This window comes from Chiloscyllium punctatum, chromosome 30 (assembly GCF_047496795.1).
Source record: "Chiloscyllium punctatum isolate Juve2018m chromosome 30, sChiPun1.3, whole genome shotgun sequence".
NCBI classification, from domain to species: Eukaryota; Metazoa; Chordata; class Chondrichthyes; order Orectolobiformes; family Hemiscylliidae; genus Chiloscyllium; species Chiloscyllium punctatum.
The window spans coordinates 22,337,730-22,365,265 of record NC_092768.1 but is presented as its reverse complement, the minus strand read 5'-3'; the positions used below and the strand labels follow the sequence as shown (position 1 = coordinate 22,365,265).

The following is a 27,536-nucleotide window of genomic DNA, read 5'->3' as shown; positions in this document are numbered from 1 at the left end:
GACAGTAGCGTTTTTTGTTGGTTTATTCTGGTTGTACTTTTGTAATTTTACAAAAATATCTACTTCTTTCAATAAAAATATCTGGAAAAATATAAAAGAAAAAGGACTGAAGGGGCAATGATTCCAAAGAAACTGCCATAGGTAGTGGTGGTGGCTGGAAAGGTATATGAGTAGAAAGGTTGAGAGGGTAACAGCCAAATGCTGACAAATGGGACTAGATTAATTCAGGATCTCTGATTTGCATGGACAAGTTAGATCATAGGGTCTGTTTCTATGCTAAATGTCTCTGTGACTCTGACTCTATAACTGAAATGAGGAGGAATTTCTTCAACCAGAGGGTGTTTAATCTGTCGAACTCATTGTTACAGAATGATGTGGAGACCAAGTCATTGAGTGTGTTTAAGACAGAGATGGATAGCTTCTTGATTAGTAAAGGGACCAGGGTTACAGAGAGTAAGCAGGAAAATGGGAACTGAGAAATATATCAGCCACGATCAAATGGTGGAGGAGACCCGGGGTGGTTTTCAGAGATGCAACACATCACATTTCTTTGACCTCATTCCGCTGCTGCATCTTATAGTCGACAGAGGGGAAGCCTGCAACTTGATATATTAGTGACTGACTTAAATTTATAACCGTGAGTCACTGTCACAAGTGATTGAATGGATTAGGGACCCTGTCAAGCTCCTGAGTAACCTATTGAATGCCTCAAATAAAAAGACTGGAATTTGCAAAGCACTTGTAATGACATCTCAAAGCTTCTTACAGTCTATGAAGTATTTCAAAATTGTATTTAATGTTGCAAAATGGAACATAAAGCAGCCAGTCTGTACAGAGCAAGCTCCCATAAACAGCAATGTGAACACATCATCTAATCGATTTGGTGTTGTATGGGGGATAGACATTTGCCATGGGACCTTTTTTATATTCACCCCTACATGAGGTTTTGATCAAAGTGTCATTGAATGGAGTGCAGTCCCAATACTGCAGCACTCCCCCAGTCCTGAACTCAAGTGTCAATCTGGGTTTTTATCATCATGTCACACACTGCAAGCTCAGACATCCACATTCCTCTCCAAATTATCATTGTACAGTGTCTCAACACCGTAAATACGATGCTTTAATTTGTAAATATGATGCTGTAAGACAGGATCTGAGGAGCATAAGTTGGGAGCATAGGCTGTCAGGGAAGGATGTCGTGGAAATGTGGAACTTTTTCAAGGAACAGATGCGACGTATCCTTGATATGTATGTACCTGTCAGGCAGGAAAGAGATGGTCGTGTGAGCGAACCTTGTTTGATGAGGGAGGTTGAATGTCTTGTAAAGAGGAAGAAGGAGGCTTATATAAGGTTGAGGAAACAAGGTTCAGACAGAGCATTGGAGGGATACAGGATAGCCAGAAGGGAGCTGAAGAAAGGGATTAGGAGAGCTAAGAGAGGGCATGAAAAATCTTTGGCGGATATGCTCAAGGTTAACCCCAAGGCATTTTATGCGTATGTGAGAAACATGAGAATGACGAGAATGAAGGTAGGTCCGATCAAGGACAGTAGTGGGAGACTGTGTATTGAGTCGGAAGAGATAGGAGAGGTCTTGATTGAGTACTTTTCTTCAGTATTTACAAACAAGAGGGACTGTATTGTTGAAGAGGAGAGTGTGAAATGGACTGGTAAGCTAGAAGAGATACTTGTTAGGAAGGAAGATGTGTTGGACATTTTGAACAACTTGAGGATACACAAGTCCCCCAGGCCTGACGGGATATATCCTAGGATGATGTGGAAAGCAAGAGAGGAAATTGCAGAACCGTTGGCAATGACCTTTTCGTCTTCACTGTCAACGGGGGTGGCACCAGGGGACTGGAGAGTGGCGAATGTTGTGCCCCTGTTCAAAAAAGGGAAGAGGGATAACCCCGGGAATTACAGGCCAGTTAGTCTTACTTCGGTGGTAGGCAAAGTAATGGAAAGGGTACTGAGGGATAGGATTTATGAGTATCTGGAAAGACACTGCTTGATTAGGGACAGCCAGCACGGATTTGTGAGGGGTAGGTCTTGCCTTACAAGTCTTATTGAATTCTTTGAGGAGGTGACCAAGCATGTGGATGAGGGTAGAGCAGTGGTTGTAGTGTACATGAATTTTAGTAAGGCATTTGACAAGGTTCCCCATGGTAGGCTTATGCGGACAGTCAGGAGGCATGGGATAGATGGACATTTGGCCAGTTGGATAGAAAACTGGCTAACTGGTCAAAGTCAGAGAGTGGTAGTAGATGGTAAATATTCAGCCTGGAGCCCAGTTACAAGTGGAGTTCCGCAGGGATCAGTTCTGGATCCTCTGCTGTTTGTAATTTTTATTAATGACTTGGAAGAGGGAGTCGAAGGGTGGGTCAGTAAATTCGCAGATGATACGAAGATTGGTGGAGTTGTGGATAGTGAGGAGGGCTGTTGTCGCCTGCAAAATGACTTAGATATGATGCAGAGCTGGGCTGAGGAGTGGCAGATGGAGTACAACCCTGTCAAGTGTGAGGTTGTCCATTTTGGAAGGACAAATAAGAATGCGGAATATAGGGTGAACGGTAGGGTTCTTAGTAAGGTGGAGGAGCAGAGGGATCTTGGGGTCTATGTTCATAGATGTTTGAAAGTTGCCACTCAGGTGGATAGAGCGTGTAAGAAGGCCTATGGTGTATTAGTGTTCATTAGCAGAGGGATTGAATTCAAGAGTCGTGAAGTGATGTTGCAGCTGTACAGGGCCTTGGTTAGGCCACATTTGGAGCACTGTGTGCAGTTCTGGTCACCTCACTTTAGGAAAGATGTGGAAGCTTTGGAGAGAGTGGAAAGAGTGCAGAGAAGATTTACCAGGATGTTGCCTGGAATGGAGAATAGGTCGTACGAGGACAGGTTGAGAGTGCTAGGCCTTTTCTCATTGGAACAGTGAAGGATGAGGGGTGACTTGATAGAGGTTTATAAGATGATCAGAGTAATAGATAAACAGTCAGATACTTTTTCCCTGGGTACAACAGAATGTTACAAGGGAATGTAAATTTAAGGTGAAGGGTGGAAGGTATGGGGGGATGTCAGGGGTAGGTTCTTTACCCAGAGAGTGTGGGGGGGGGGGGGGGGGGCATGGAATGCGCTGCCTGTGGGAGTGGCAGAGTCAGAATCATTGGCGACCTTTAAGCGGCAATTGGATAGGTACATGGATGGGTGCTTAAGCTAGGACAAATATTCGGCACAACATCGTGGCCTGAAGGGCCTGTACTGTGCTGTATTGTTCTATGTTCTATGTTCTACGTTCTAACACAGGTCACTGCACAACACCGCTGGTCACAAATCTCCAGTCAGAAAAACACACTTCCATCACACTCATCAATCTTCTTTGTCACTTCCTCAAAAAAACTCACTGAGGTTTGTCAGGTGTCACCTCTCCTCTGCTTTGCCATTGAATAAGATTATAGCTAATCTGAGCACTCTCAAATTGACTTTCCGGCCTGAATTCCATGACTTTTGATTTCCTTCCTTGTTAAAAATCTGTCCATCTGAGCCTTGTATATCCTGAATGACCCAGCCTCAACAGCCCTCTGCAGCTTCAAATTCCACACAAGCACAGAGAATGCTGGAGAAACTCAGCAGGTCTGGCAGCAGCTGAGGTGTGCGAAATGTTTCAAATCCAGTGTGACACTTGTTCAGATCTGCTTGTGTCTGTCCAGTGGGAGGGTGTAGAAACATGTTGATTTCTGTGATGGGTTAGACAGGCTTCAGAGTCCCTTTCTCACCACAGAGGCACAGCCCTGCAATGTAAAAGGGAATTCAAGAAGATAACATGGAGTGCTTGGTCAGCAGTGGGGAAGTTAATGCCTCAGCCTACTTGAAACCTAATTCATCAATCCTTTGAAATGATCTGGAAGAATCTGCATTTCACTGCCAATCACAAGGTTTCCTCCAAAAATAAAAAAATGCTCGAGAAACTGGAGCAGTGTCACTGGACCTAAATGTTGTCTCTTCATTCTCTCCACTCGCGCGACCAGATTGCTGATTCTCACCAGCAATTTCTGTTTTTGTAGCATCCTTGGCAGTGAAAATTGAAGTTTGTAACACACCTAGTGTTCAACAAACAAAGAATTTCAAATGTTGGAAACCTGAAACAAAATAGAGATTGATTGAAAGAGCAGTAACATTCTGGGCAATAGTTACATACCTGAGCAAAACAAGACCAGTTTCTCAATGTTATTACATCATGTTGTTGTTCAGAAAGCATGTGGTGTTTTGGGTTTCATTAACAGGGGGATTGAGTTTAAGAGCCATGAGATCTTGTTGCAGCTGTTTAAAATTTTGGTCAGACCACACTTGGAATACTGTGTCCAGTTTTGGTTGCTCAATTATAGGAAAGATGTGGATGCATTGGAGAGGGTTCAGAGGAGGTTTACCAGGATGCTGCCTGGAATGGAGGGCTTATTTTACGAAGAGAGGTTGACTGGGCTCGGACTTTTTTCATTGGAAAAAAGAAGGAAGAGAGTGGACCTAATTGAGGCGTACAAGATAATGAGAGGCATAGGTAGAGTTGATAGCCAGACATTTTTTCCCAGGGCAGAAATTGTTAAAACGAGGGGTCATAGTTTTGAGCTGTTTGGTGGAAAGTATAGAGGCGATGTCAGAGGCGGGTTCTTTATGCAGAGAATTGTGAGAGCATGGAATGCGTTGCCAGCAGCAGTTGTGGAGGCAGGATCATTGGGGATATTTAAGAGACTGCTGGACATGCATATGGTCACAGAAATTTGAGGGTTCATACATGAGGATCAGTGGTCGGCACAACATCGTGGGATGAAGGGCCTGTTCTGTGCTGTACTGTTCTATGTTCTATGTATGGGGTATACATTATTGACACATGGTGGAAGTCTAAAGAAGATCAATCTGACATTTTTATTTTGATTCAGCCCAGTCCTCCCTGGAATGACCCCACTGACCCTGCAGTGAAATGATTTGTTCTCCCCCTGGAAAGATTCCCCTGAGCCCAGTCTGAGACCCACTGACTGATTCATCTCCAACACCGTCATGTAGCGCCACCTCCCGCCTGTGGAGCAACATTACAGCCAGGAAGGTCCCCGGGTTCCTGCAGCTCACAGCTCATTCTACCCAGTCAGTCCCTCTCTACAATTGAGCTTCTATTTGTTTCTTCTCTCCCCCTCCCTCTTTACCCCAGACTGAGACCGACCCCCATCAGTTTACAGCTGGCAGGAGGCAGGGGGACGGGGTGAAATTATGGGATGGATCTGTCAGTGCCCTTTAATCCCGCAGATTGTCAGCGGGGCGGAGTTTTTCCCTCCGTCATTCCCTCCCGGATGGAAGATGGGAAAGATCCTCTCAGTGAAAGTGTGGGTGAAAGTGTGGAGATGGGACATGGTGTCCGCATTGTAAAATGACACCTGTCCCCCCTCATAGTCCAGGAAAACCCCGATCTTCCGGGGATTCACACTCGGGAAGAGGGGGGTCAGTGAGGGGGAGGTGGAGGCAAAATATCCACATCCGGGTAACAGCCTCACAATCCAGAATCCAGTCTCCGGGATCGGGATGATCTCCCCTTTCCTCTTCACAGACTCTCGGGCCACTCCCAGACCCCACTCCATCTTCTCTCCCACCTCCACCTCCCAGTAATGTCTCCCTGATGTGAATCCCTCTGATCCCAAAACACAGGAACAGGAATCAAATCTCTCCGGGGAGTCAGGGAGCGGCTGCTCTGTGTCTCCGAGTCTCACACTGGTCCGGTCCTCAGACAGGATGAGCCAGGGATTAGCTGTGTTCGGATCCAGAGTCAGAGAGGCTGGAGCTGGGGGAGAGATCAAATAACACCGTCAGGGAAAGTGAGCAGGTAGTGAGGGACGCAGGGAGTGAGGGGCTGAGCGAAAGAGGGGGGTGGGAGTGAAGGGGAGATAGAGCGAGTCTGGAAAAGGGGAGTTGATGGAGGGGAGGGACAGGGAAAGAGGAGTGAGTGAGGGAGAGTGCAGTGAGTGATGAGAGTGGAGGAATGAGGAGGAAGGATGGGTGAGGCAGAGGGCTGGGGAGGGAGGAGTGAGGGAGGGGAGGTGAGAAGGCTCATTTGGAGGAGAGTGGGTGGGGAAATGAAGTGCACAGGAAGAACAGAATCCTAAACCTAACCCTATCACAGGATGGAGGGCAAGGTTAAAAAGAGGGGGAGAGTGAGTAGATGTGGGATAGAGGGTGGAAAGTGAGGAGATGTGGGAGTGAGAGGAGAGGAGAGTGAAGAGGTGGTATAAGAGAGAGAAGTGTAGAGAATGGGGGGGAACCTCAGAGGGGGAATGAGCAATGGGAGGGTTGAGTGCCCAGGTGAGAGCAGTGGGAAGGGGTATCCCTCGGGACAGGATCATCTGGGGAGCCAGGAGGAGTGGGGAGAAATGAGGAAAGTGTGATGGTAGTGGCAAGGGGAAGTGTGGTGGAGAGGATAAACTAAAACAGAAGGTGAGGGGAAAGCAAGGGGCAGAGAATGTGGCAGAAGTCGAGGGAGATGAAGCACTCAGGTGTGGGGAAGGAGAGTGAGGGGAGAGCAACAGGGTATTGGACAGCATAGTGGAGTGTCAGATGGTGGGGGCCAGGAGGGGGAGGGGAGAGTGATGAGCAGAGTGAGGGGCACAGGAGAGGTGGGGGAGTTGAAGGGGTTAGTCAGAGTGAACAGTGTGGACAGAGTTGGGGAAGGCAGCGTGAGGGAGAGAACAGAATGAGAGAGAGAGGGATGGGTCATGGACTGGAAGGGGAGATGGCTGGGTCCAGGAAGAGACACATTAAGAGGGAAGAATGAGTAGGAGAGTGCAGGTGACAAAATGGGGAAGGGAAAGTGAGAGAAAGGATGAATGAGAGGAGGGGAGAATGCTGGGAAAGTGAGCTTGAGGAGTGTGATAACAAGAGGAAGGGAGCACGTGGATGAATGGAAAAGAAGATTGGGGCAGGTGGGGATAGAAGTGGAAGGTGGGTGAATGCAAGGGAAAGAGGAGAGCGAAGTGATGTGAATGGGTGGGAAAGGGGACAGTGAGGGGAGGTAGGAGAGATGGGCAGCAAGGCAGTGGGGAGACTAAGGGAGGGTAGAGTGGGGTTGCATTTGTAGGGGAAGGTTTATGGAAGGGGAAAGGGAGCATCAAGGAGAATGGGAGAAAATGAGGGAAGGTTTTTAATCTCAGGAGAGGGAATGAAAGAGTGAAGACATGGAGTAAGTGATGGAGGAGGGAATGATTGGAAGCTGAATAAGGATATGGGAGAGGGTATGGAGGTTTTTTGAGGGGATGTGACTGTTTGGGATGGGGTAGGAGAGAGTGAGTGACAGTATAGAATGGGAGGGTGACAACAGGAGGTCTGCAAAATAAGTGGACATTAGAGGTTTGGAGATCGGGAGAGTGAGTGGGATGGTTGAGGGATGGAAATGCAGTGAGTGAGGGGAAGAGAGAAAGGGTGTTGAGAGTGAGGAGGAAGGGATGGCTGAGCTGGAGGGGAGAAATACAGGTTCACTGTCCCCTATAACTCAAAGGGGAAAGGGAAACTTCACAAGGAAGATGGTCGAGTAAAAGCAAGGACTGCAGATGCTGGAAACCAGAGTCTAGATTAGGGTGGTGCTGGAAAAGCACAGTAGATCAAGCAGCATCCGAGGAGCAGGAAAATCGATGTTTCGGGCAAAAACCATTCATCAGGAATAGAGGCAGGGTGCCTGCAGAGTGAAGAGATAAATGAGAGGGGGAATGGAGGTGGGGAGAAAGTAGCATAGTGAATGGGGGTGGGGATGGAAGTGATAGGTCAGAGAGGAGGGTGGGGGAAGGTAGAAAAGAGTACAATGGGTGAATGGGGGTGGGGATGAAGGTGATATGTCAGAGAGGAGGGTGGAGTGGATAGGTGGAAAGGAAGATAGGGAGGTAGGACAGGTCATGGGGACGGTGCTAAGCTGGAAGGTTGGAGCTGGGGTGAGGTGGGAGATGGGGAAATGAGGAAACTGGTGAAATCCACATTGATGCCCTGGGGTTGGAGTGTTCCGACGCAGAAGATGAGGCATTCTTCCTCCAGGCGTCAGGTGGTGAGGGAGGAGCAGTGGAGGAGACCCAGGACCTGCATGTCCTCAGCAGAGTGGGAGGGAGAGTTGAAATGTTGGGTCACAGGGAGGTGGGGTTGATTGGTGCTAGTGTCCTGGAGATGTTCCCTAAAGTGCTCTGCTAGGAGGCATCCAGTCTCCCCAGTGTGGAGGATACCACATTGGGAGCAACGGATTCAATAAATGATATTGGTGGATATGCAGGTAGACCTTTGATGGATGTGAAAGGTTCCTTTGGGGCCTTGGATGGAGTTGAGGGCACAGATGTGGGCGGCACGGTGGCACAGTGGTTAGCACTGCTGCCTCACAGCGCCAGAGACCTGGGTTCAATTCCCGCCTCACGCGACTGACTGTGTGGAGTTTGCACGTTCTCCCCGTGTCTGCGTGGGTTTCCTCCGGGTGCTCCGGTTTCCTCCCAAAGTCCAAAGATGTGCAGGTCAGGTGAATTGGCCATCCTAAATTGCCTGTAGCGTAGGTAATGGGTAGATGCAGGGGTATGGGTGGGTTGCGCTTCGGCGGGGCAGTGTGGACTTGTTGGGCCGAAGGGCCTGTTTCCACACTATAAGTAATCTAAAAGAAAAGATTTTGCAATTCCTGCAGTAGCAGGTGAGGGTGCCAGGAAGAGAGGGTGGGTTGTTTGGGGCGTGTACCTGACCAGGTAGTCACAGAGGGAACGGTCTTTGCGGAAAGCAGAAATGGGTGGGGAGGGAAATAAAACCCTGGTGGTGGGGTCCGTTTGGAGGTGGCGGAAATGTCGTCGGATGATGTGTTTTCTGCAAAGGTTAATAGGGTGGAAGATGAGCACCAGGGGGGTTCTGCCCTTGTTACAGTTGGAGGTGTGGGTTTTTTTGTGGGCTGAGGGGCGGGATGTTGATGAGATGCGTTGGAGGGCATCTTTAACCACATGGGAAGGGAAATTGTGGTCTCTAAAGAAGGGAGGCCATCTGATGTGTTCTGTGGTGGAACTGGTCCTTCTGGGAGCAGATAAGGCGGAGGCGGATAAATTGGGAATATGGGATAGCATTTTTGCAGGAGGTAGAGTGGGAAGACATGTAATCCAGGTAGCTGTGCTAGTCGGTGGGTTTGTAACAAATGTCGGTGTCAAGTCAGTCGTCATTAATGGAAATGGAGAGGTCCAGGAAGGGAAGGCAGGTGTCAGAGATGGTCCAGGTGAATTTAAAGTCGGGGTGGAATGTGTTGGTGAAGTTGATAAATTGCTCAACCTCCTCACGGGAGCGCGAGGTGGCGCCAATGCAGTCATCAATGTAGTGGAGGAAGAGGTGGAGAGTGGTGCCGGTGAAACTACAGAAGATGGACTGTTCTACGTAGCCAACAAAGAGACAGGCATAGCTGGGGCCCATACGGGTACCCTTGGCTACCCTTTGGTCTGGAGGAAGTGGGAGGATTTGGCAGTGGCTGAGGACCAGTTCAACCAAACAAATGAGAGTGTCGGTGGAAGGGTACTATTGGGGACGTCGGGAGAGGAAGAACCAGAGGGCTTGGAGGCCCTGGTCATGGCGGATGGAGGTGTAGAGGGATTGGATATCCATGGTGAAGATGAGGCATTGGGGGCCGGGCAACGGAAGTCTTGGAGGAGGTGGAGGGTGTGGGTGGTGTCTCAAATGTATTTGGGGCGTTCCTGGACTAGGGGGGAGGATAGGACAGTGTCGAGGTATGTAGAGATGCATTTGATGGGGCAGGAGAATACGGAGGCAATGGGTCGGGCAGGCTGACCAGACTTGTGGATCTTGTGAAGGAGATAGAACCGGGCAGTGCGGGGTTCCCAGGCTATGAGGTTGGAAGCTGTGGGTGGGAGATGTCCTGAGGTGATGAGGTTCAGTACGGTCTGGGAGATGTGGTTTGGTGATGGGGGGGTGGGGTCATGGTCGAGGGGGCGCTAGGAGGAGGTGTCTTCAAGTTGGCATCTGGCTTCAGCGGTGTAAAGGTCAGTGCGCCAGACTACCACTGCACCCCTTTATCTGCTGCTTTGATGGTGAGGTCGGGATTGGAGCAGAGGGAGTGGAGGGCTGCGCATTGTGAGGGTGAGAGGTTGGAGTGGGGGGGGGCGTTGATAGGTTGAGGCGGTTAATGTCTCGGCGGCAATTGGAAATGAAGAGGTCGAGGGCAGATCATAGGCCAGCGTGGGGTGTCCAGGTGGATGGAGTGTGCTGGAGGCAGGCGAAGGGGTCCTCGGAAGGCGGGCAGGAATCCTGATTGTGAAAGTAAGCTTGGAGGTGGAGTCGGCGGAAGAATTGTTCAATGTCACAGCATGTATTAAATTCACTGATGCGTAGATGGAAGGGGATAAAGGTGAGACCTTTGCTGAGGACTGATCATTTATCCTCAGATGAGGTAGAGATCGGGGGAATGGTGAAAACTTGGCAGGGCTGGGAGCTAGGACCTGGTGAAGGTGTGGAGCTGGGAGTGGGGGCAGAGCCTGTAACTGGAGTGGGTGTAGTGTTAGGGGGAATGGGGGTGGAGTCATGACCAGGGGTGGTGTTCCCCTCAGGGTCCTGGTGGGCAGGGATGGTAACAGTGGGATCTGTGGGGGGCGTGTCAGCAGAATGCAGGTGAGTGGCATTGGTGTGGACAGAAGTGGTGGTGAACATGGCAGTGGGGCTGTGGAAGTCACTCAGCGTGTGACATCAGCGATGATGTGAGGGGCAGAAGTGATGTCATGTGTTGTGCATGAGGAATTGTGAGGGGCAGAAGTGGCTGTGGGAGTGGCCATGCCATTGGCTTGAAGTGTTCCGAGGCAGAAGATGACGCATTCTTCCTCTCGCCATCGGGTGGTGAGGGAGTGGCAGTGGATGAGGCCCAGGACCTGCATGTCCTTGGCAGAGTGGGAGGGGGTGTTGAAATGTTGGGCCACAGGGCGGTGGGGTTGATTGGTGCAGGTGTCCCAGAAATGTTCCCTAAAGTGCTCTTTTATGAAGTATCCACATTCCCCAATGTTGAGGAGAATGCATCGGGAGCAACAGTTACAATGAGTAATATTGGTGGATGTGCAGGTAAAGCTTTGATGGATGTTGCATTTTGTTCGGCCAAACCAGGCCAGAGTAATACAGTTGATGGTGTGGCCCTGGGGGGTGTTATTGAATGGGAGGCCTGGGGGTGCAGGTACATGGGGTAGAGTTGCAGGGAGACACGGTGGTGAAGAGAGAGTATGGCACGCTTGCCTTCATTGGTCGGAGCGTTGAGTATTGGAGTTGCGACATCATGTTGTGGCAGTGCGGCACACTGGAGTGTGATTCTGGTCACCCTACCATGGGGTAAGTATGTTGTGAGGCCTGAGAGTGTGGAAGGCATTTGCAGCACTGTTGCTGGGACTGGAGGGTTTGAGTTATAAGGAGTGGCTGAATAGGCTGGGGCTTTTTTCCCTGTAGCATTGCAGGCTGAGGGGTGACCTTTTAGAGATTTATAAAACCGTCAAGGGCATGGAATGGGTGAATAGCTCATGTATTTTTCCCAGGGTAGGTGACTCCAGAACTGGAGGGCTCAGATTTAAGGTGAGTTGGGAAAGATTCCAGAAGAACCTGAGAAACAACTTGTTCACGCAGAGGGTAGTGCATGTATGGAATGGTCTGCCAGGGGAAGTGGTGGAGGTTGGTCTCATTACAACATTTAAAATGCATCAGGATGGCAATATGAATAGGAAGGGTTTCGCGGGATTTGGACCAAATGCTGGCAAATGGGACGAGGATCTGTTTGGGATATCTGTTCTGTGTGGACTCATTCGATGGAAGAGCCTGTTTCTCTCCAGTGTGAATCTATCACTCCATCTGAATAACTTCCTAAATGTTGCAAAGATTTCTGTCTCCTTTCAGGCAGTGAGGTCCTGATGCCAACTGCGATCATTGGTAAAAATATTATCCTTAATTCCCCTTGAAAACCCCTGCTCCTTCTCTTAAATCTATGCACCTGTTATTGTCCAATCCATTCCTCATAACTTTCTACACCATCATAAGGTTCTCCCCTCAGCCTTCTCTGCTTCAATGAAAACATCTCCAGCCAATCAAGTCTGTCTTCAGAGGTGAAACGCTCCAGCCCAGGCAACATCTTGGTGAATCTCAGCTGTTCCAGACTTGCCCTGTCTCCTGTTGGATCTTCGACACACTCCTCAAAAAGATTAAGTGGAGACATTTTAAGAATTTTGTCCTGTCTAAGCCCTTCACAATCTGCCTGTCCCAGTTCATCCTGAGGAGGCTGAATTCCTCTGATGTAACAACCCTTTTGTTTTTTCACTTGTCTGAGATTTGTCTGCCTGTTAGCACTTAATCTCTGACTGGGGTGGGTCTATCGTACATTCCTAACAATGTAATCCCCAATTTTTATAAAGTTCTCCCCATGTGGCCTCAGCTGAGTGGAAAATAAGATGTTGCTAGAGTCATGAAGGTATCCAACATGGAAACAGACCTTTTGGACCAACTCATCCAAATTAATCTCATCCCATTTGCCAGCAGTTGGACTAAACTGTAAAAACCTTCTAAACATTCCTGTGGTATATAAGTAAAGCAGTTGCTTCTGAGCTAATTTACACAATTGCATATTTGTTTCAGCAAAGAGCTGAGTTAGCTAAATTTGCATGCGAAGGTGAAACTATATGAAGGGAGTCATTTAAGATTAGGACGAGCAACAATGGAATATGTTACGGACGATTAGATAAGGAAGATGGTAGGAAGAAAAGGACACTGAGCCACGCCAGCTCAGCAGATTGCCTTAATGTAGGCACCAGAATGAGCCAAGTTAGTTACAAGTAAGGGATAAAACAAACAAGAGTAAGGGACGCCAGGCTTAGAGTCGTGGGAGAAGTAAATAAGGGTGGAGTGCAGCTAGGCAGGAGCGGAATACAATAAGGAATAGTGATAGGTTTGATGCATAATATGCTAGGCCAATGAAGTAAACGGGGAAGTACCGAGAGAAACTCAGTTAAACTGTATAAATTGTGAAATAAGTTTTGGATTGGTGTGCCTACTTGTTAGCCACCCGTTTAGCTAGAACATTTCAATAAAGTTCGCTGCTTCAGAATTTGACTCGGACTGAAATTTATTGATACGTGAGCTTTGTTCCTCACACTTCCTATTTGTGTACCCATCAAGATGCTTTTTAAATTTTGGAATCGTACCACCACTTCCTCTGCATCTCACTGCATAATTGTAGCAACCTTTGCATGAAACATTTGCCCCTTCGATCCCTTTTAAACCTTTTCCCTCTCACTATAGTCCTCTGCCAACTAGTTCTGGACTGCCCCACTCCTACCTTGTCTGTTTGCCCTTTCCATGCTCCTCATGATTTTATAAACCTCAATAAGTTCACCCCTCAGCCTTTGACACTCCAGGAACACAGGTGCACCTGCATATTGAATAAGAAAATTTTCTTGGACACACATAGACTCCTATCCATCCAACTTCTTAGCACAATGGAATTCCCAGTTTACGCTTGGAAAGTTAAAATTCCCAATTATTGCAACCCTATTAACCTTACGGATATCTGAGATCTCCCTGCATGTTGCTTCTCAATTTTCCACTGTCTATTTGACAGCTTATACTACAATCCCAATGAGGTCTTTCCGAGTTACACCCAAATAACGTCCCTTGATTGTCCCCAGGAGTATTCTCCTGAAGTACAACCATAATGTAATCTTTAATTAAAAATACCACACCCCTCCTTTCTTGCCTCCCTTTCTATCTTTACTATGACACCCTTCCCTTCCCTGAGCCACGTTTCACCACTAATAGCTATGATATTCCAATCCTGTGTTCCCAACCATGTCCTAAGTTAATCGGTCTTATCTTTCAGGCCTCTTGTGTTAAATAAATGCAGTTCAATTGCTCATTCTTACCTCATTCTCTGCTGTGCTCATGCCTACCTTGAGTACTTAACTTACTCCCTTTATCTACTGCACCTTATTTCTTATCTCACTATCTGAGTCCCATCAATACATTCCCTCCCTGCTTACCAGTTTAAAGTCTCCCAAGTCACACGAGCAAATCTCCCTGCCAGAATACTGATCCCCCTCCAATGCAGGAATGCAGGTGCAACCCATCTGTCTTCGACAGGTCTATTCCAACAAAGGTTCCAGTGGTCCAAAAATGTGAATTCTTGCTCCTTACTTCAGCTCCTTAGCCACACATTGTCCGACTACTCCTACTCTCACTAGCATATGGTACTGGGAATAATCTAGATATTACTACCATTGAGGACCTCTTTGTAATCTCCTGCATCACTGTTAGGAACAAAGCAATGTATTAGTTTCCTCAGTGTCACTGAACGTTTCCACCACAACTGATATCATCAAAACTGATGACTTTACATCATCACAATGCTGTTTCTGTGACATCACTGTTCACAGATTAATTTTCTCATTTAGAGTCAGAGAGATGTACAGCACAGAAATAGACACTTCACTCTGACTCATCTGTGCTGACCAGATATCATAACCGAATCTAGTTCCATTTGCCAGCACTTGGCCCATATCCCTCTTGAATCCATCCTCTTCATATAACCATCCAGATGCATTTTTAATGTTGTCATTGTGACAACCTCCTCCACTTCCTCTGGCAGCTCATTCCATAGATGGACCATCGTTTGCATGAAAACGTTTCTCTTTAGGTCCATTTTAACTGTTTTCCCTCTTACCCTAAACCTATGCCTTTTACTCTAGACTCCCTGACCCCAGGGAAAAGATTTTACCAATTTACCCTATCCATGCCCCTCATAATTTTGTAAACCTCTATAAGGTCACCCTTCAGCCTCTGACGCTCCAAGGAAAACAGTCCCAGCCTATTCAGCCTCTCCCTCTAGCTCAAATCCTCCAATCCCGGCAACACCCTTGTTAATCTTTTCTGAACTCTTTCAAGTTTCACAACAGCCTTCCAATAGGAGGGAGACCAGAACTGCACACAGTGTTCCAAAACTGGTCTAATCACTGTGCTGTACAGTTGCAATATTACTTCCCAACTCCTATATTCGATGCTCTGACCAAGAAAGGAAAGCATACCAAATGTCGTCTTCACTATCCTATCTACCTGCAACTTCACTTTCAAGGAATTATGAACCTGCACTCCAACGTCTCTTTGTTCAGAAACACTCCCCAGGACCTGACCATTAAGTGTGTAAGTCATAACAACCTCACTAGCTGCAAGCTGGCTTTTCACCCTCCCCTTATGGAAGTTTATAAATATCTGCTTTGTTTAATATTTGACTATGTTCCACTCATAGATATTTATCAGGTTCAACAGGTCTGCCAGCATCTGTGCAGAGAAATCAGAGTGAACATTTTGGATTGAGTGATGTTTCCTCAGAACTGGTGGTAGCTAGGAAATGTCAGGTTATATACAGGAGATATGGTGGGGGAGAAGGGGTGAAGAGTAAATGATAGGTGGGGATTGAGCCCAAAGAGAGAGAAGAGCAGTTAGACAGACAAATGAGTGGATAACAATCTGGCTAGGGGGGTGAATAGCTGTTAATGGAGACTGTTAGTGGCTAACAATGGTTTGTATGTAATAGCAGTCTCTGTGATAACAAGGCCTGGTGGTGTGAGAGCGCAGATCCCAAAGTTATTCAATTTGATATTGGGCCTGGAAGGCTGCACGATCCCCAAGCTGAAAGTGACGTGCTGTACTTCCAGCTTGCATTGAGCTGCATTGGAGCGCTGCAGTAAGCCTGAGGCAGAGGTGTTGGCAGGTTACAGGGATCTTTGGTTGCTGCCTGACCTGCTGTGCTTTTCCAGCAACACATTTTTCAGGTCTGATCTCCAGCAGCTGCAGTCCTCACTTTCTCCAATTGTTTTTACCTCAATTTTAACCCTATTGCGAATCCTCTTGCAAGGATGCCTGCCTTGAAGAAGTTTTCCTCCTCTCTCTACAAGAATCTCAGGGAGTCCCTGTCCCAATGCAACTCTCAGATCATTTCCTACCTATCATCTTCATCCCCTCCCCCACTCACCTACTGTACTCTATGCGACTTTCTCCCCACCCCCATCCTCATCTCAGTTAACTCTCCACTCTTCAGGCTCTCTGCCTGTATTCCTGATGAAGGGCTTTTGCCCGAAACGTTGATTCTCCTGATCGCTGGATGCTGCCTGAACTGCTGTGCTTTTCCAGCAACACATTTTACAGCTCTGATCGCCAGCATCTGCAGGCCTCACTTTCTCCCATTGTTTTTATCAGGTTACAGGGAAGTGTGTTAAAAGGCATCTGGAATTTCAGGGTCTTTTTTGTCAAACAGAATGCAAGTGTTCTGAAGTCGACCCTTCATATCCCCAATAGAAAGGAGGCTGCACTGTGAGCAGTGAATGCAGTAAACGAGATTGTGAGAAGTGCAGGCAGGTGAAGGTGTGTTTGGGCCCTTGGATACTGAGGAGGGAGGAAGTAAATTGACAGGTGTTACACCTTCAGCAGTTGCGGGGAAGGTGCTATGACATTCTGAGGGGGCGTTGGAAGTAAACAGTGTCCCAAAGGGAATGGTTCCTGTGGAAGGGGAGGTGTGTGGTGTCTGGTGGTGACATCTCTCTGGAAACGGCGGAAATGGCAGCTGATGATCCTCTGGAGATGGATGCTGTTGGGATGGTAGGGAAGGACAAGGGGAACCCTATCACTGTTGCAGAAGGGAAGAGAGGGGGTGAGGGCTGAAGTGTGAGAGATGGGTTGGTCCCACTTGAGGGCCCAGAGGAATCCTCGGTTGAGGAAAAAGGTGGACATTTCAGAGGATCCGTTGTCAAAGTTAACATCATCGGAACGAAAACGATGGAGACGGAATAACTAGGAGAATGGTATGGAGACTTTACAGAGAGCAGTGTGTGAGAATGTAAAGGCCAGGTAATTGTGGGAGTCGGAGGGTTTACTGTGGATATTAGTGGCCAATCTATCCCCAGAAATAGAAATAGAGATGTTGAGGAAGGGAAGGGCGGATTCAGGGAGCGACTGGGTGAAGGTGAGAGTGAGGTGGAAGTTGGAAAGAAAATCGATAAAGCTTTTCAATTCCGAATGGTAGAGGGAAGCAGTACCATGCTCAATGCCTTCAGATCCAATCCTTATATGTTATTAAACCTGCTGATCAGGGTGGTGTTATAATAGTCAGCAAACTGACCACTGCATTGCAGAAGCTGAGATACCTCTCAGCTACCTCCTCCTATCTGCTTCTCGTCTGTGACCCCATGATGGAACATCAGGCCATTGTGCGAACCACGGTCACCAACCTCATTTCATCTGGGGATCCGCGCCCCCCTTCCAACTACCTCCAGCTGATCGTTCCCCAATCCCACACAACTTGCTTCTACCTCTTTCCCAAAATACACAAACAGGATTACCTGGGCAGACCCATTCTTTCTGCCTGCTCCTGCCTCACAGACCTCATCATTTCCTACCGTGATGCAGTCCCTGCTCACTTACAAATACCATTCCTCTGACACGATGCCCATTCCAAAATTTCCAGCTTATGGCGCCAGCTGCCTCCTCTTTCCCGTGGATATGCAATCTCTCTTCCTGAACCATGGTTTCCCCAGCACTGTTGTTGACAAGGTCCTCAACTGGGGCCAACCCATCTCTGGCATTTTAACTCTTACCCCTTCTATTCCCTCCTGCAACACTGATAAGGTTCCTCTTGTCCTTATCAACAATCCCACCAGCACCAACATCCAGAAGATCATCAACCATAATTTCTGCCACTACCAGACACCTATTCCTCTCCCCTCCCTTGTCCACCTTCCACGGGGACTGTTCCCTCCAGGATGCCCTGGTCTATTCTTCCCTCACTCCCAACAGCCCCCCACAGCCTCATGGCACCTACCCCTGAGACTGCTGAAAGTGAAACACCTGTCCGTTTCCTTCCTCCCTCCTCAGTATTCAAGGATCCAAACAGACCTCCAGGTGAAGCAATGCCTTATCTGCACTTAGAGTCAGAGAGTCATAGGGATGTACAGCATGGAAACAGACCCTCCTGTCCAACCCGTCCATGCCGACCAGATATCCCAACCCAATCTAGTCCCACCTGCCAACACCCGGCCCATATCCCTCCCAACCCTTCCTATTCATATACTCATTCAAATGCATCTTAAATGTTGCAATTGTACCAGCCTCCACCACTTCCTCTGGCAGCTCATTCCATACACATACCACCCTCTGCGTGAAAATGTTGCCACTTACGACTCTTTTATATCTTTCCCCTCTCACCCTAAACCTATGCCCTATAGTTCTGGACTCCCTGACACCAGGGAAAAGACTTTGCTGATTTACCCTATCCATCTCCCTCATAATTTTGTAAACCTCTATAAGGTCACCCCTCAGCCTCTGACACTCCAGGGAAAACAGCCCCAGCCTGTTTGGTCCCTCCCTATAGCTCAAATCCTTCAACCCTGGCAACATCCTTGTAAATCTTTTCTGAACTCTTTCCGGTTTCACAACATCTTTCCAATCGGAAGGAGACCAGAACTGCATGCAATATTCTAACAGTGGCCTAATCAATGTTCTGTACAGTTGCGACATGACCTCTCAACTCCTGTACTCAATACTCTGACCAATAAAGGAAAGCATACCAAATGCCTTCTTCACTATCCTATCTACCTGTAACTCCATTTTCAAGGAGCTATGAACCTGCACTCCAAGGTCTCTTTGTTCAGCAAAACTCCCTAAGACCTTAAAATTAAGTGTATAAGACCCGCAATGATTTGCTTTCCCAAAATGCAGCACTTCGCATTTATCTGAATTAAACTCCATTTGCTACTCCTCAGCCCATTGGCCCATCTGGTCCAGATTCTGTTGTAATCTGAGGTAACCCTCTTTGCTGTCCACTACACCTGCAATTTTGTTGTAATCTGCAAACTTACTAACTGTACCTCTTATGCTCGCATCCAAATCATTTATGTAAATAACAAAAAGTAGAGGACCCAGCACCAATCCTTGTGGCATTCCACTGGTCACAGCCCTCCAGTCTGAAAAACAACCCTCCACCACCACCCTCTGTCTTCTATCTTTGAGCCAGTTCTGTATCCAAATGGCTAGTTCTCCCTGTATTCCATGAGATCTTGCCTTGCTAATCAGTCTCCCATGGGGAACCTTGTCGAACACATTACTGAAGTCTATATAGATCAGATCTACTACTCTGCCCTCATCAATCCTCTTTGTTACTTTTTCAAAAAACTCAATCACTTCACTCAATCGAATCTACTGCATTCACTGCTCACAATGTGGTCTCCTCTACATTGGGGAAATAAAGCATTGACTGGGTGACAGCTTTGCTGTACACTTGCATTCTGTCTATAAAAAAGGCCCTGAGCTTCCAGTTGCCTGCTCCTTTAACACATCACAGATGCTGCCAGATGTGCTGAGCTTTTCCAGCAAATTCTGTTTTTGTCTCTTATTTACAGCATCCACATTTCTTTCAATTGATATTTATTTGCTGCGGTTTTCATCATTGATCACTTCAGTAAGACCATCCAAAATCTTCTCTTATAAAATGTAGTCTCTCAGTGTTTACAACTCCTTCTCTTCACTAAACTATCTAAATTCCACCTTCCCCACTTGACCATCCTCTCCCCCGATTCTGACACTGCCAATTAAAAACTTCCATCCCTCCCCCACCGCCAGCTAGTCGATCACTGATTCCTCCTTTTTCTTTCCTTGACATGTCTGTTTCCATTTCTGGGGACAGACTGAACAATAATATCCAATAATAATATAATAATATAATATAATAATATATAACAATAATATAAACCCAACTCCCCTAGCTACCTAAAGTATACATCCTTGTATCCTGCTTCCTGTAAACACTCTTATTCCATTCTCCCAGTTCCTCCGTCTCCATTCTCATCTGCTCCGACAAGGCAAACTTTGACAAGGGAGCCTCGGAAATGCCCACATCCTTCCCCAACTGAAGTCTCCATAGCAATGTTGTTGAGAGTGCCCTCAACTGTGTCTGACCTACCACCCACACTTCAGCCCACACCCCCTCTCTTTTCTGCCACAACAGTGATAGCATTCCCCTCATCCTAACCTACCATCCCACCAGCATCCACAACCAGAAGAACATCAGACAGCATTTCTGCCACCAGGCACATATTTCCCTCTGCTCCCTTGTCAGCCTTTCACAGGGACCGTTCCCTTCCATTCACCCTGGTGCACTCTTCCTTCACTCCCAACAGCCATGCACAGCTCCACAGCAACATCTTCAGCAACTGCCAAAGATACAACACTTGCCCATTTACCTCCTCCCTCCTCAGTATCCAGGGTCCAACACACCCACAAGGTGAGTAGCACTTTCACAATGTCGTGTCCTTCATTCACTGCTCACAATGTGGTCTCCTCTGTATTGGGCAAACAAAGCATCTGTGTTCTGCCAGAAATAAAAGGACCCTGAGCTTCCAGCTGCTTACCACTTTAACTCAGCTTCCTGTTCTCTGGGCAACATCTCTGTCTCAAGCTTGTTGCAGAGCTCCACTGAAGCTCAGTGCAGGCTGGAATAACAACACTTAATTTTCCACATCCGGACCCTGCAAGTCTTTGGACACAATTTCAAGTCCAATAATTCTAGGCCCAGAGCTCTACCATGAGCTAGACCACTACCCCACATATCAGGTCTTGTTATCACTGCCGTTACACTCTGCCTATTATTCGGCATTAACAGTCTCCATCACCAGGTATTCACTCTCCTAACCTAATCATTATCTACTCTTTTGTCTTTCTAACTGTTCTTCTCTCTCTTTGGGGTCGATCCCCACCTATCATTTCCTCCTTACCTCCTCCCCACTGTACCTTCTGCGTATCAACTGACTTTTCCCAGCTACTATCAGTTTTGAGGAAAGATCACTCAATCTGAAAGGTTAACTCTGATTTCTCTCCACAGACCTGCTGAGCTTTTCAAGCAATTTCTGTTTTTGTTTCTCTCACAACCCCCATGAGATATGTGTCTTTTAACACTGGCTCTTTAATGTCTACATGCCTTCCTGATAATATGATAAAAACTGTTCCTCCAATGTCACTCCAGATGCAGCCAGCCCAGTCTCCTCTCGAACTCCTGTTTCCGTGCTCTATCATCTGGTGAGACAGAACCCTTCACTGCTCTGACACACAGAGCTGGTGGCTTCAGACACTTACCCAAATGGACCCACAGAAAGTACAATGTTTCCAGGGAGAGTCTTCCAGAATTAACAACTAGTGATGTGAAGATGTAAACTGGGGACTTGGAGACCCTGCACATCTGAATCTATCATTAGGAAAATGAATGCACATGTTTACCTGGGTGAATGGTGTGTATCATTTCTCTCCAGACAGTGTACTGTAAAGGGCCGGTGAACAGTCCGAGAGACAGAGAGCCATCAGCAGCTGAGAGTGTCATCTTCTCATCACTAATCCTGTAAACATTAAACAGATGACACGATAACCTCTGCTTTGTTCGAACATTGATGAAAACATTTAAGTATTCAAGCTTTCCGCATTTTTCATGTTTGAGTCCCTGGATTAGAAAGTGAAACGTTCCTCTTATTTTTGTAACTGATCCAACAAGAATTTGACAATGCACGGGCAAGGATTGGAAATGTCCAGGTCCAGAGAAAGGCCCATGTCCTGACAACAGAATAGTAACTGAGACATCACACACAGATATACATTTCCCCATCCCCTTGCTGTATTCTAAACAGAGCTTGTGGAACAGAGGCAAAAAAACCTGAAACATCTCAAAGTCCCACCTCCATCTGTGCAATACATGGGTCCCACAACCCTCAGAGAGTCCTACTTCTCCGGCCTTCTGACCATCTCTGATTTTAGTCTCTCCACCCATTGGAGGTTGGACCTTCAGCTGCTGAGATCCTCAGCTCTGGAATTCCATTCTCCCCGTGACTCTCCATCTCTCTATTCCTCTTTCCTCCTTTAAGATCCACTAAAACCCACAGCAATCATCTGGATTAATAGCTCAGTGACACATTTTCTACACTTTCCAACTCTCCTGTAAAGTACCTCAGAACATTAGATTGGACTAATTAATTATCATTTTTATTTTTGCATTTATTATACCTTTTATAAAGGCTACGGTGAGAGTTAGTATTAGATTAGATTAGATTAGATTTACAGTGTGGAAAGAGGCCCTTCGACCCAACAAGTCCACACCGACCCGCCGAAGCGCAGCCCACCCATTCCCTACATTTCCCCCTTACCTAACACTACGGGCAATTTAGCATGGCCAATTCACCTGACCCTGCACATCTTTGGACTGTGGGAGGAAACCGGAGCACCCGGAGGAAACCCACGCAGACACGGAGAGAACGTGCAAACTCCACACAGTCATTCGTCTGAGGCGGGAATTGAACCCAGGTCTCTGGCGCTATGAGGCAGCAGTGCTAACCAGTGTGCCACCGTGCCACCCCTATTGTAAAAGGTGAAACAAAAATGATTCCCCCTTTAAACTCTGACTGTCTCAAGTTGGTCAGGAGCCATGCATTCCCTGGAAACATGGGCATTGTGTCTCTCACAGGGTCGGGGGAAGGTCACAGTCAGGCTAACAGCCCAAATCAGGGCAGTGATCACTTCCAGCCTGAAAACCAGGCTGTATTTACAGGCATCTTGTCATTGTTTACAATATTGTAGAACAGTTTTGTAAAATCTAATACTGTTTAAAACCTGTAACAATCTTCTTCTTATAAAAACAATCATGTGTGAATCATAACCGAAGTTACTGTTATCTGATGAATCACCATTTGAAGCGGCACCATTAACCAGGAAATAACCCCATAATAACCCGTCCCTGAGTTATTGAGCAAACTGTGCAGAGTTTCAGTAAAGAGCATGTCCTACCTTCTCTTCCGACAAGCTTCCTCCTGAAAGAAATGAATCACAAACAGTGAGGATGGCAGTAACAGATTTCAGGAGGAGACAGACAGGCTGCTGAAATGAGGCCCTGTCTCAGCTGAGGGTCACACTCTCTCAGAATTGCAAAGGACCCACTCTGTACTACATCCTCAGGAGAATTCATAATCTCAACAAACAGTCTTTCAACTCCATCTGAAACATCAACAACTGTAAATACAACAAACTTTTATCTACCCACCTCCACAACCAGCACTCCTCAAACATTCCAGTAGATTTCCCGGCCTCTGGAACTGCTCAGACGCCATTAGCCATGCGGCTGGTGCATCTCCCCCCCTCGCTGATTGATGATGTCTCTTCTGCCCCCAGCATGGCCGCTCCCACAGCCACTTCCACCCCGCACAATTCCTCATGCACCACACGTGAAATCACTTCCGCCCCTCACATCATCGCTAATGTCACATGCTGAGTGACTTCCACCGACCCCACCAACACCACTCACCTGCATACTGCTAACACGCCCCCCCCCCCACCACAGATCCCACACCATCCCTGCCCCCCAGAACCCTGAGGGGAACACAACCCCTGTCCACGATCTCTTCATTTCCAACTGCCGCCGGGATGTTAACCACCTCAACCTATCTATCCCCCTCCCCCACTCCAACCTCTCACCCTTACAACGCACAGCCCTTCAATTCCTCTGCTCCAATTCCTCCAATCCCGACTTCACCATCAAGCCAGCAGATAAAGGGGGCGCAGTAGTAGTCTGGCGAACTGACCTCTACACCGCTGAAGCCAAACGTCAACTCGAGGACGCCTCTTCCTACCACCCCCTCGACCATGACCCCACCCCCCATCACCAAACCATCATCTCCTAGACCATACAGAACCTCATCACATGAGGAGATCTCCCACCCACAGCTTCCAACCTCATAGTCCGGGAACCCCGCACCACCCGTTTCTACTTCCTTCCCAAGATCCACAAGCCTGACCACCCTGGCCGACCCATTGTCTCAGCATGCTCCTGCCCCACTGAACTCATCTCTACCTACCTTGACACTGTCCTATCCCCCCTAGTCCAGGAACTCCCCACATACGTTCGAGACACCACCCACGCCCTCCACATGCTCCAAGACTTTTGTTTCCATGGCCCCCAGTGCCTCACCTTCACCATCGATATCCAATCCATCCATACCTCCATCCGCCATGACCAGTGCCTCCAAGCCCTCTGTTTCTTCCTCTCCCGACTTCCCCAACAGTACCCTTCCACCAATACTCTCATTTGTTTGGCCGAACTGGTCCTCACCCTTAATAATTTCTCCTTTGAATCCTCCCACTTACTCCAGACCAAAGGGGTAGCTATGGATACCCATATGGGCCCCAGCTATACCTGTCTTTTTATTGGCTACGTAGAACAATCGATCTCCTATAATGACACTGGCACCACTCCCCACCTCTTCCTCCACTACATTGATGACTGCATTGGCGCCACCTTGTGCTCTCGTGAGGAGGATGAGCAATTCATCAACTTCACCAACACATTCCACCCTGACCTTAAATTTACCTGGACCATCTCTGACACCTCCCTCCCCTTCCTGGACCTCTCCATCTCCATTAATGATGACCGACTTGATACCGACATTTTTTACAAACCCACCGACTCCCACAGCTACCTGGATTACACCTCTTCCCACCCTACCTCCTGCAAAAATGCCACCCCGTATTCCCAATTCCTCCGCCTCTGCCGTATCTGCTCCCAAGAGGACGAGTTCCACCAAAGAACATATTAGATGGCCTCCTTCTTTAGAGACCGCAATTTCCCTTCCCACGTGGTTAAAGATGCCCTCCAACGCATCTCGTCTACATCCTGCACCTCCGCCCTCAGACCACACACCTCCGACCGTAACAAGGACAGAACGCCACTGGTGCTCACCTTCCATCCTACCAACCTTCGCATAAACCAAATCATCCGCCAACATTTCCGCCCCCTCCAAACAGACCCCACCATCAGGGATATATTTCCCTCCCCACCCCTTTCCGCCTTCCGCAAAGACTGTTACCTCCATGACTACCTGGTCAGAACCACCCCCCCGCCCCCCGCCTTTAACACACCCTCCCATCTTGGCACCTTCCCCAGCCACCGCAGGAATTGCAAAACCTGAACCCACACCTCCTCCCTCACCTCCATCCAAGGCCCTAAAGGAGCCTTCCACATCCATCAAAGTTTTACCTGCACATCCACGAATATCATTTATTGCATCCGTTGCTCCCAATGCAGTCTCCTCTACATTGGGGAGACTGGATGCCTCCTCACAGAGTGCTTTAGGGAACATCTCTGGGACACCTGCAACAATCAACCACACCGCTCTGTGGCCCAATATTTCAACTCTCCCTTCCACTCTGCTGAGGACATGGAAGTCCTGGGCTTCCTTCACTGCTGCTCCCTCACCACCAGACGCCTGGAGGAAGAATGCCTCATCTTCTGCCTCGGAACACTTCAACCCCAGGGCATCAATGTGGACTTCAACAGTTTCCTCATTTCCCCTTCCCCCACCTCACCCTAGTTTCAAACTTCCAGCTCAGCACAGTCCCCATGACTTCTCCGACCTGCCTATCTTCTTTTCCACCGATCCACTCCACCCTCCTGCCCCGACCTTCATCCCCTCCCCCACTCACCTATTGTACTCGATGCTACTTTCTCCCCACCCCCACCCTCCTCTCATTTATCTCTCCACCCTTCAGACTCTCTGCCTGTATTCCTGATGAAGGGCTTTTGCCCTAAACGTCGATTTTACTGCTCGACGCTGTCTGAACTGCTGTGCTATTCCAGCACCACTAATCCAGAATCTGGAGCTAACCATCAGTCCCGCTCACAGACACAGTGACTGTCACACTCCCACTGTACCAGACACACCCACACACTCTCCACGTGGAACTGGAACTGGATTACAATGGGAGTTCCAGGAGGTAATTAAAATTGGGGAACACGGAGATCATAACAAAACAAATAAAAACATCCAACCCATTCTCGGGAGAATGCCAGCGTGCCCGAGAATCTGCAGAGAGTGTGGCAGCGGTTACAAAACAAAAAAAAAATACTGGAAAATCTCAGCAGGTTTGGAAGAATCTGCGGAAAGAAATCAGAGTGAACGTTTCGGGAGCATTGACCCTTCTACAGTGCCAACAGCAGAAAGCCAGTGTGCTTCCAAGTAAACCTGTGGGACTATAACCTGGTGTTGTGTGATTTTTAACTTTGAACAGCAGAACCGTCCGGACAGTCACAAGGTCAGTTCACTTTTTTATACAACATTCCATATTATTTTTACAGTTGTCATCATGTCCGAAATCTCTCTGAAATACCCTGCAATACATTCCCTCACCTTCAGAAACATCAGCTCGTCTTTTTGTTCCATCTGTTTCTGCAACTTTGAGAGTTCCTCCTCAATGGAATTTAAATTCTCCTGAATCTCTCGAAGGTTTTTCTCCATTGTTTCGACAATCCTCTCCTCTTCTTCCCTGAGATCTCTGAGTAAACGCTGCTCTTTCTCAGTGAGAACCTTGTAAATTTTAGTGAACTCGGATGTGATGTGGGTCTGCAGACTGCTCGCCTGTTCCTACCAAATGAAATGTGAAACCTCATTAATGTCCCGCGATAAAGGGAACAAAACCAACGGAGATCCCAGAGAATTAGCACAGGGAGAGCTCACCCTCACTTCGGAAATCTTCCGTTTCTGAGTCAGTTCTGTTTGTAGAACCCCCGATTTCTTCTCAGTGAGAGAATCTAATGAAGATTTCAACTGATCCTGTGATTGAAAAAGAAATTGAAAAGTTAGCTGTGTTAGGTCTGGTGTGGGATCAGGGATATGTGATGAAACACGCAATTTATAAATTATTCTCTTTTACCTTGTAGATTTCAACAGCCTCATTAATCGGCAGGAAGCGGTGCTCTCTGTGTTCCCGCGAATCTCTACAAATCACACAGATCAATTTCTTGTCAGTTTCACAAAACAGTTTCAGATCTTCCTGATGTTTCTCACAGTGAGGTTTACTTTCCTTCTCTTTCGGATCCAGCTTTAATTTTCGAGCCTCCTCGGCCAGATTCGCTAAGGCCCGATTCACCCTGAGGTTTCTTTCCGGAAACTCCTCTCTACATTCCGGGCAGGAGTTTATCTCCTTCTTTTCCCAACTCTGGGTGATACAGGAGCGGCAGAAGTTGTGTCCACACTCCAGTGTAACCGGATCGGTGAAGAAATCCAGACAAATGGGACAAATTGCCTCCTCGGTCAGTCTCAGGAGCTGCTGTTTGGATGCCATGATCAATCTCAGCACTTCCTGTTTCAAACCACTTTCAGTTTCACTGTGACTGCGCTGGTGAACAAATTCAGTTCAATCATTTACTGATGGATTTCACGGCAAATGTCAGAGAAGAGTATTTAGTAACTATGTTTTATGAAGATTTTGACCTGGGAACCAGTGAAAGACAATATTTTGAAGTAGAAACAGCTTTAGACCGCCGAGGGTGAAGGTGCCCGGAGAGTTACCTTTGGGGGAGGGACAGTGAGAGAGAGGGCGGGAGGGAGGAGAGAAGGTGTGTAAGATGGGCTGGGACCCAGGTTTCACGAATCTCACTGCCAATCACAAACCCTTTGGTGAAACTCAGGGTCAGA

General features: G+C 47.7%; 2 protein-coding genes across 5 annotated transcripts in view; one reads left to right on the top strand and one right to left on the bottom strand.

Moving 5' to 3' along the window:
* Nucleotides 1-27,536, top strand: part of LOC140455252 (zinc-binding protein A33-like) — a 476,866-nt gene that overhangs the window by 197,323 nt on the left and 252,007 nt on the right. The gene's annotated exons all lie outside the window — the stretch shown is intronic.
* LOC140455253 (zinc-binding protein A33-like) lies at nucleotides 775-27,415 on the bottom strand. Its single transcript, XM_072549983.1, has 6 exons — nucleotides 26,773-27,415; nucleotides 26,577-26,672; nucleotides 26,250-26,483; nucleotides 22,858-22,880; nucleotides 21,307-21,422; nucleotides 775-5,812 (listed from the first exon to the last, which is right to left on the bottom strand). Exons 1-6 carry the CDS (start codon nucleotides 27,181-27,183, stop codon nucleotides 5,262-5,264), a joined length of 1,431 nt encoding a protein of 476 aa, XP_072406084.1. The 5' UTR covers nucleotides 27,184-27,415; the 3' UTR covers nucleotides 775-5,261.

What these genes read in the sequence shown, in the direction of transcription:
- LOC140455253 (XM_072549983.1), bottom strand. Translation starts at nt 27,183, where the DNA reads ATGGCATCCAAACAGCAGCTCCTGAGACTGACCGAGGAGGCAATTTGT. An exon ending in AGGCTGTTGAAATCTACAAG is followed by an intron (nt 26,673 to 26,772) that starts GTAAAAGAGAAT and finishes TTTCAATCACAG; the next exon opens with GATCAGTTGAAATCTTCATT. An exon ending in GGAAGATTTCCGAAGTGAGG is followed by an intron (nt 26,484 to 26,576) that starts GTGAGCTCTCCC and finishes TTCATTTGGTAG; the next exon opens with GAACAGGCGAGCAGTCTGCA.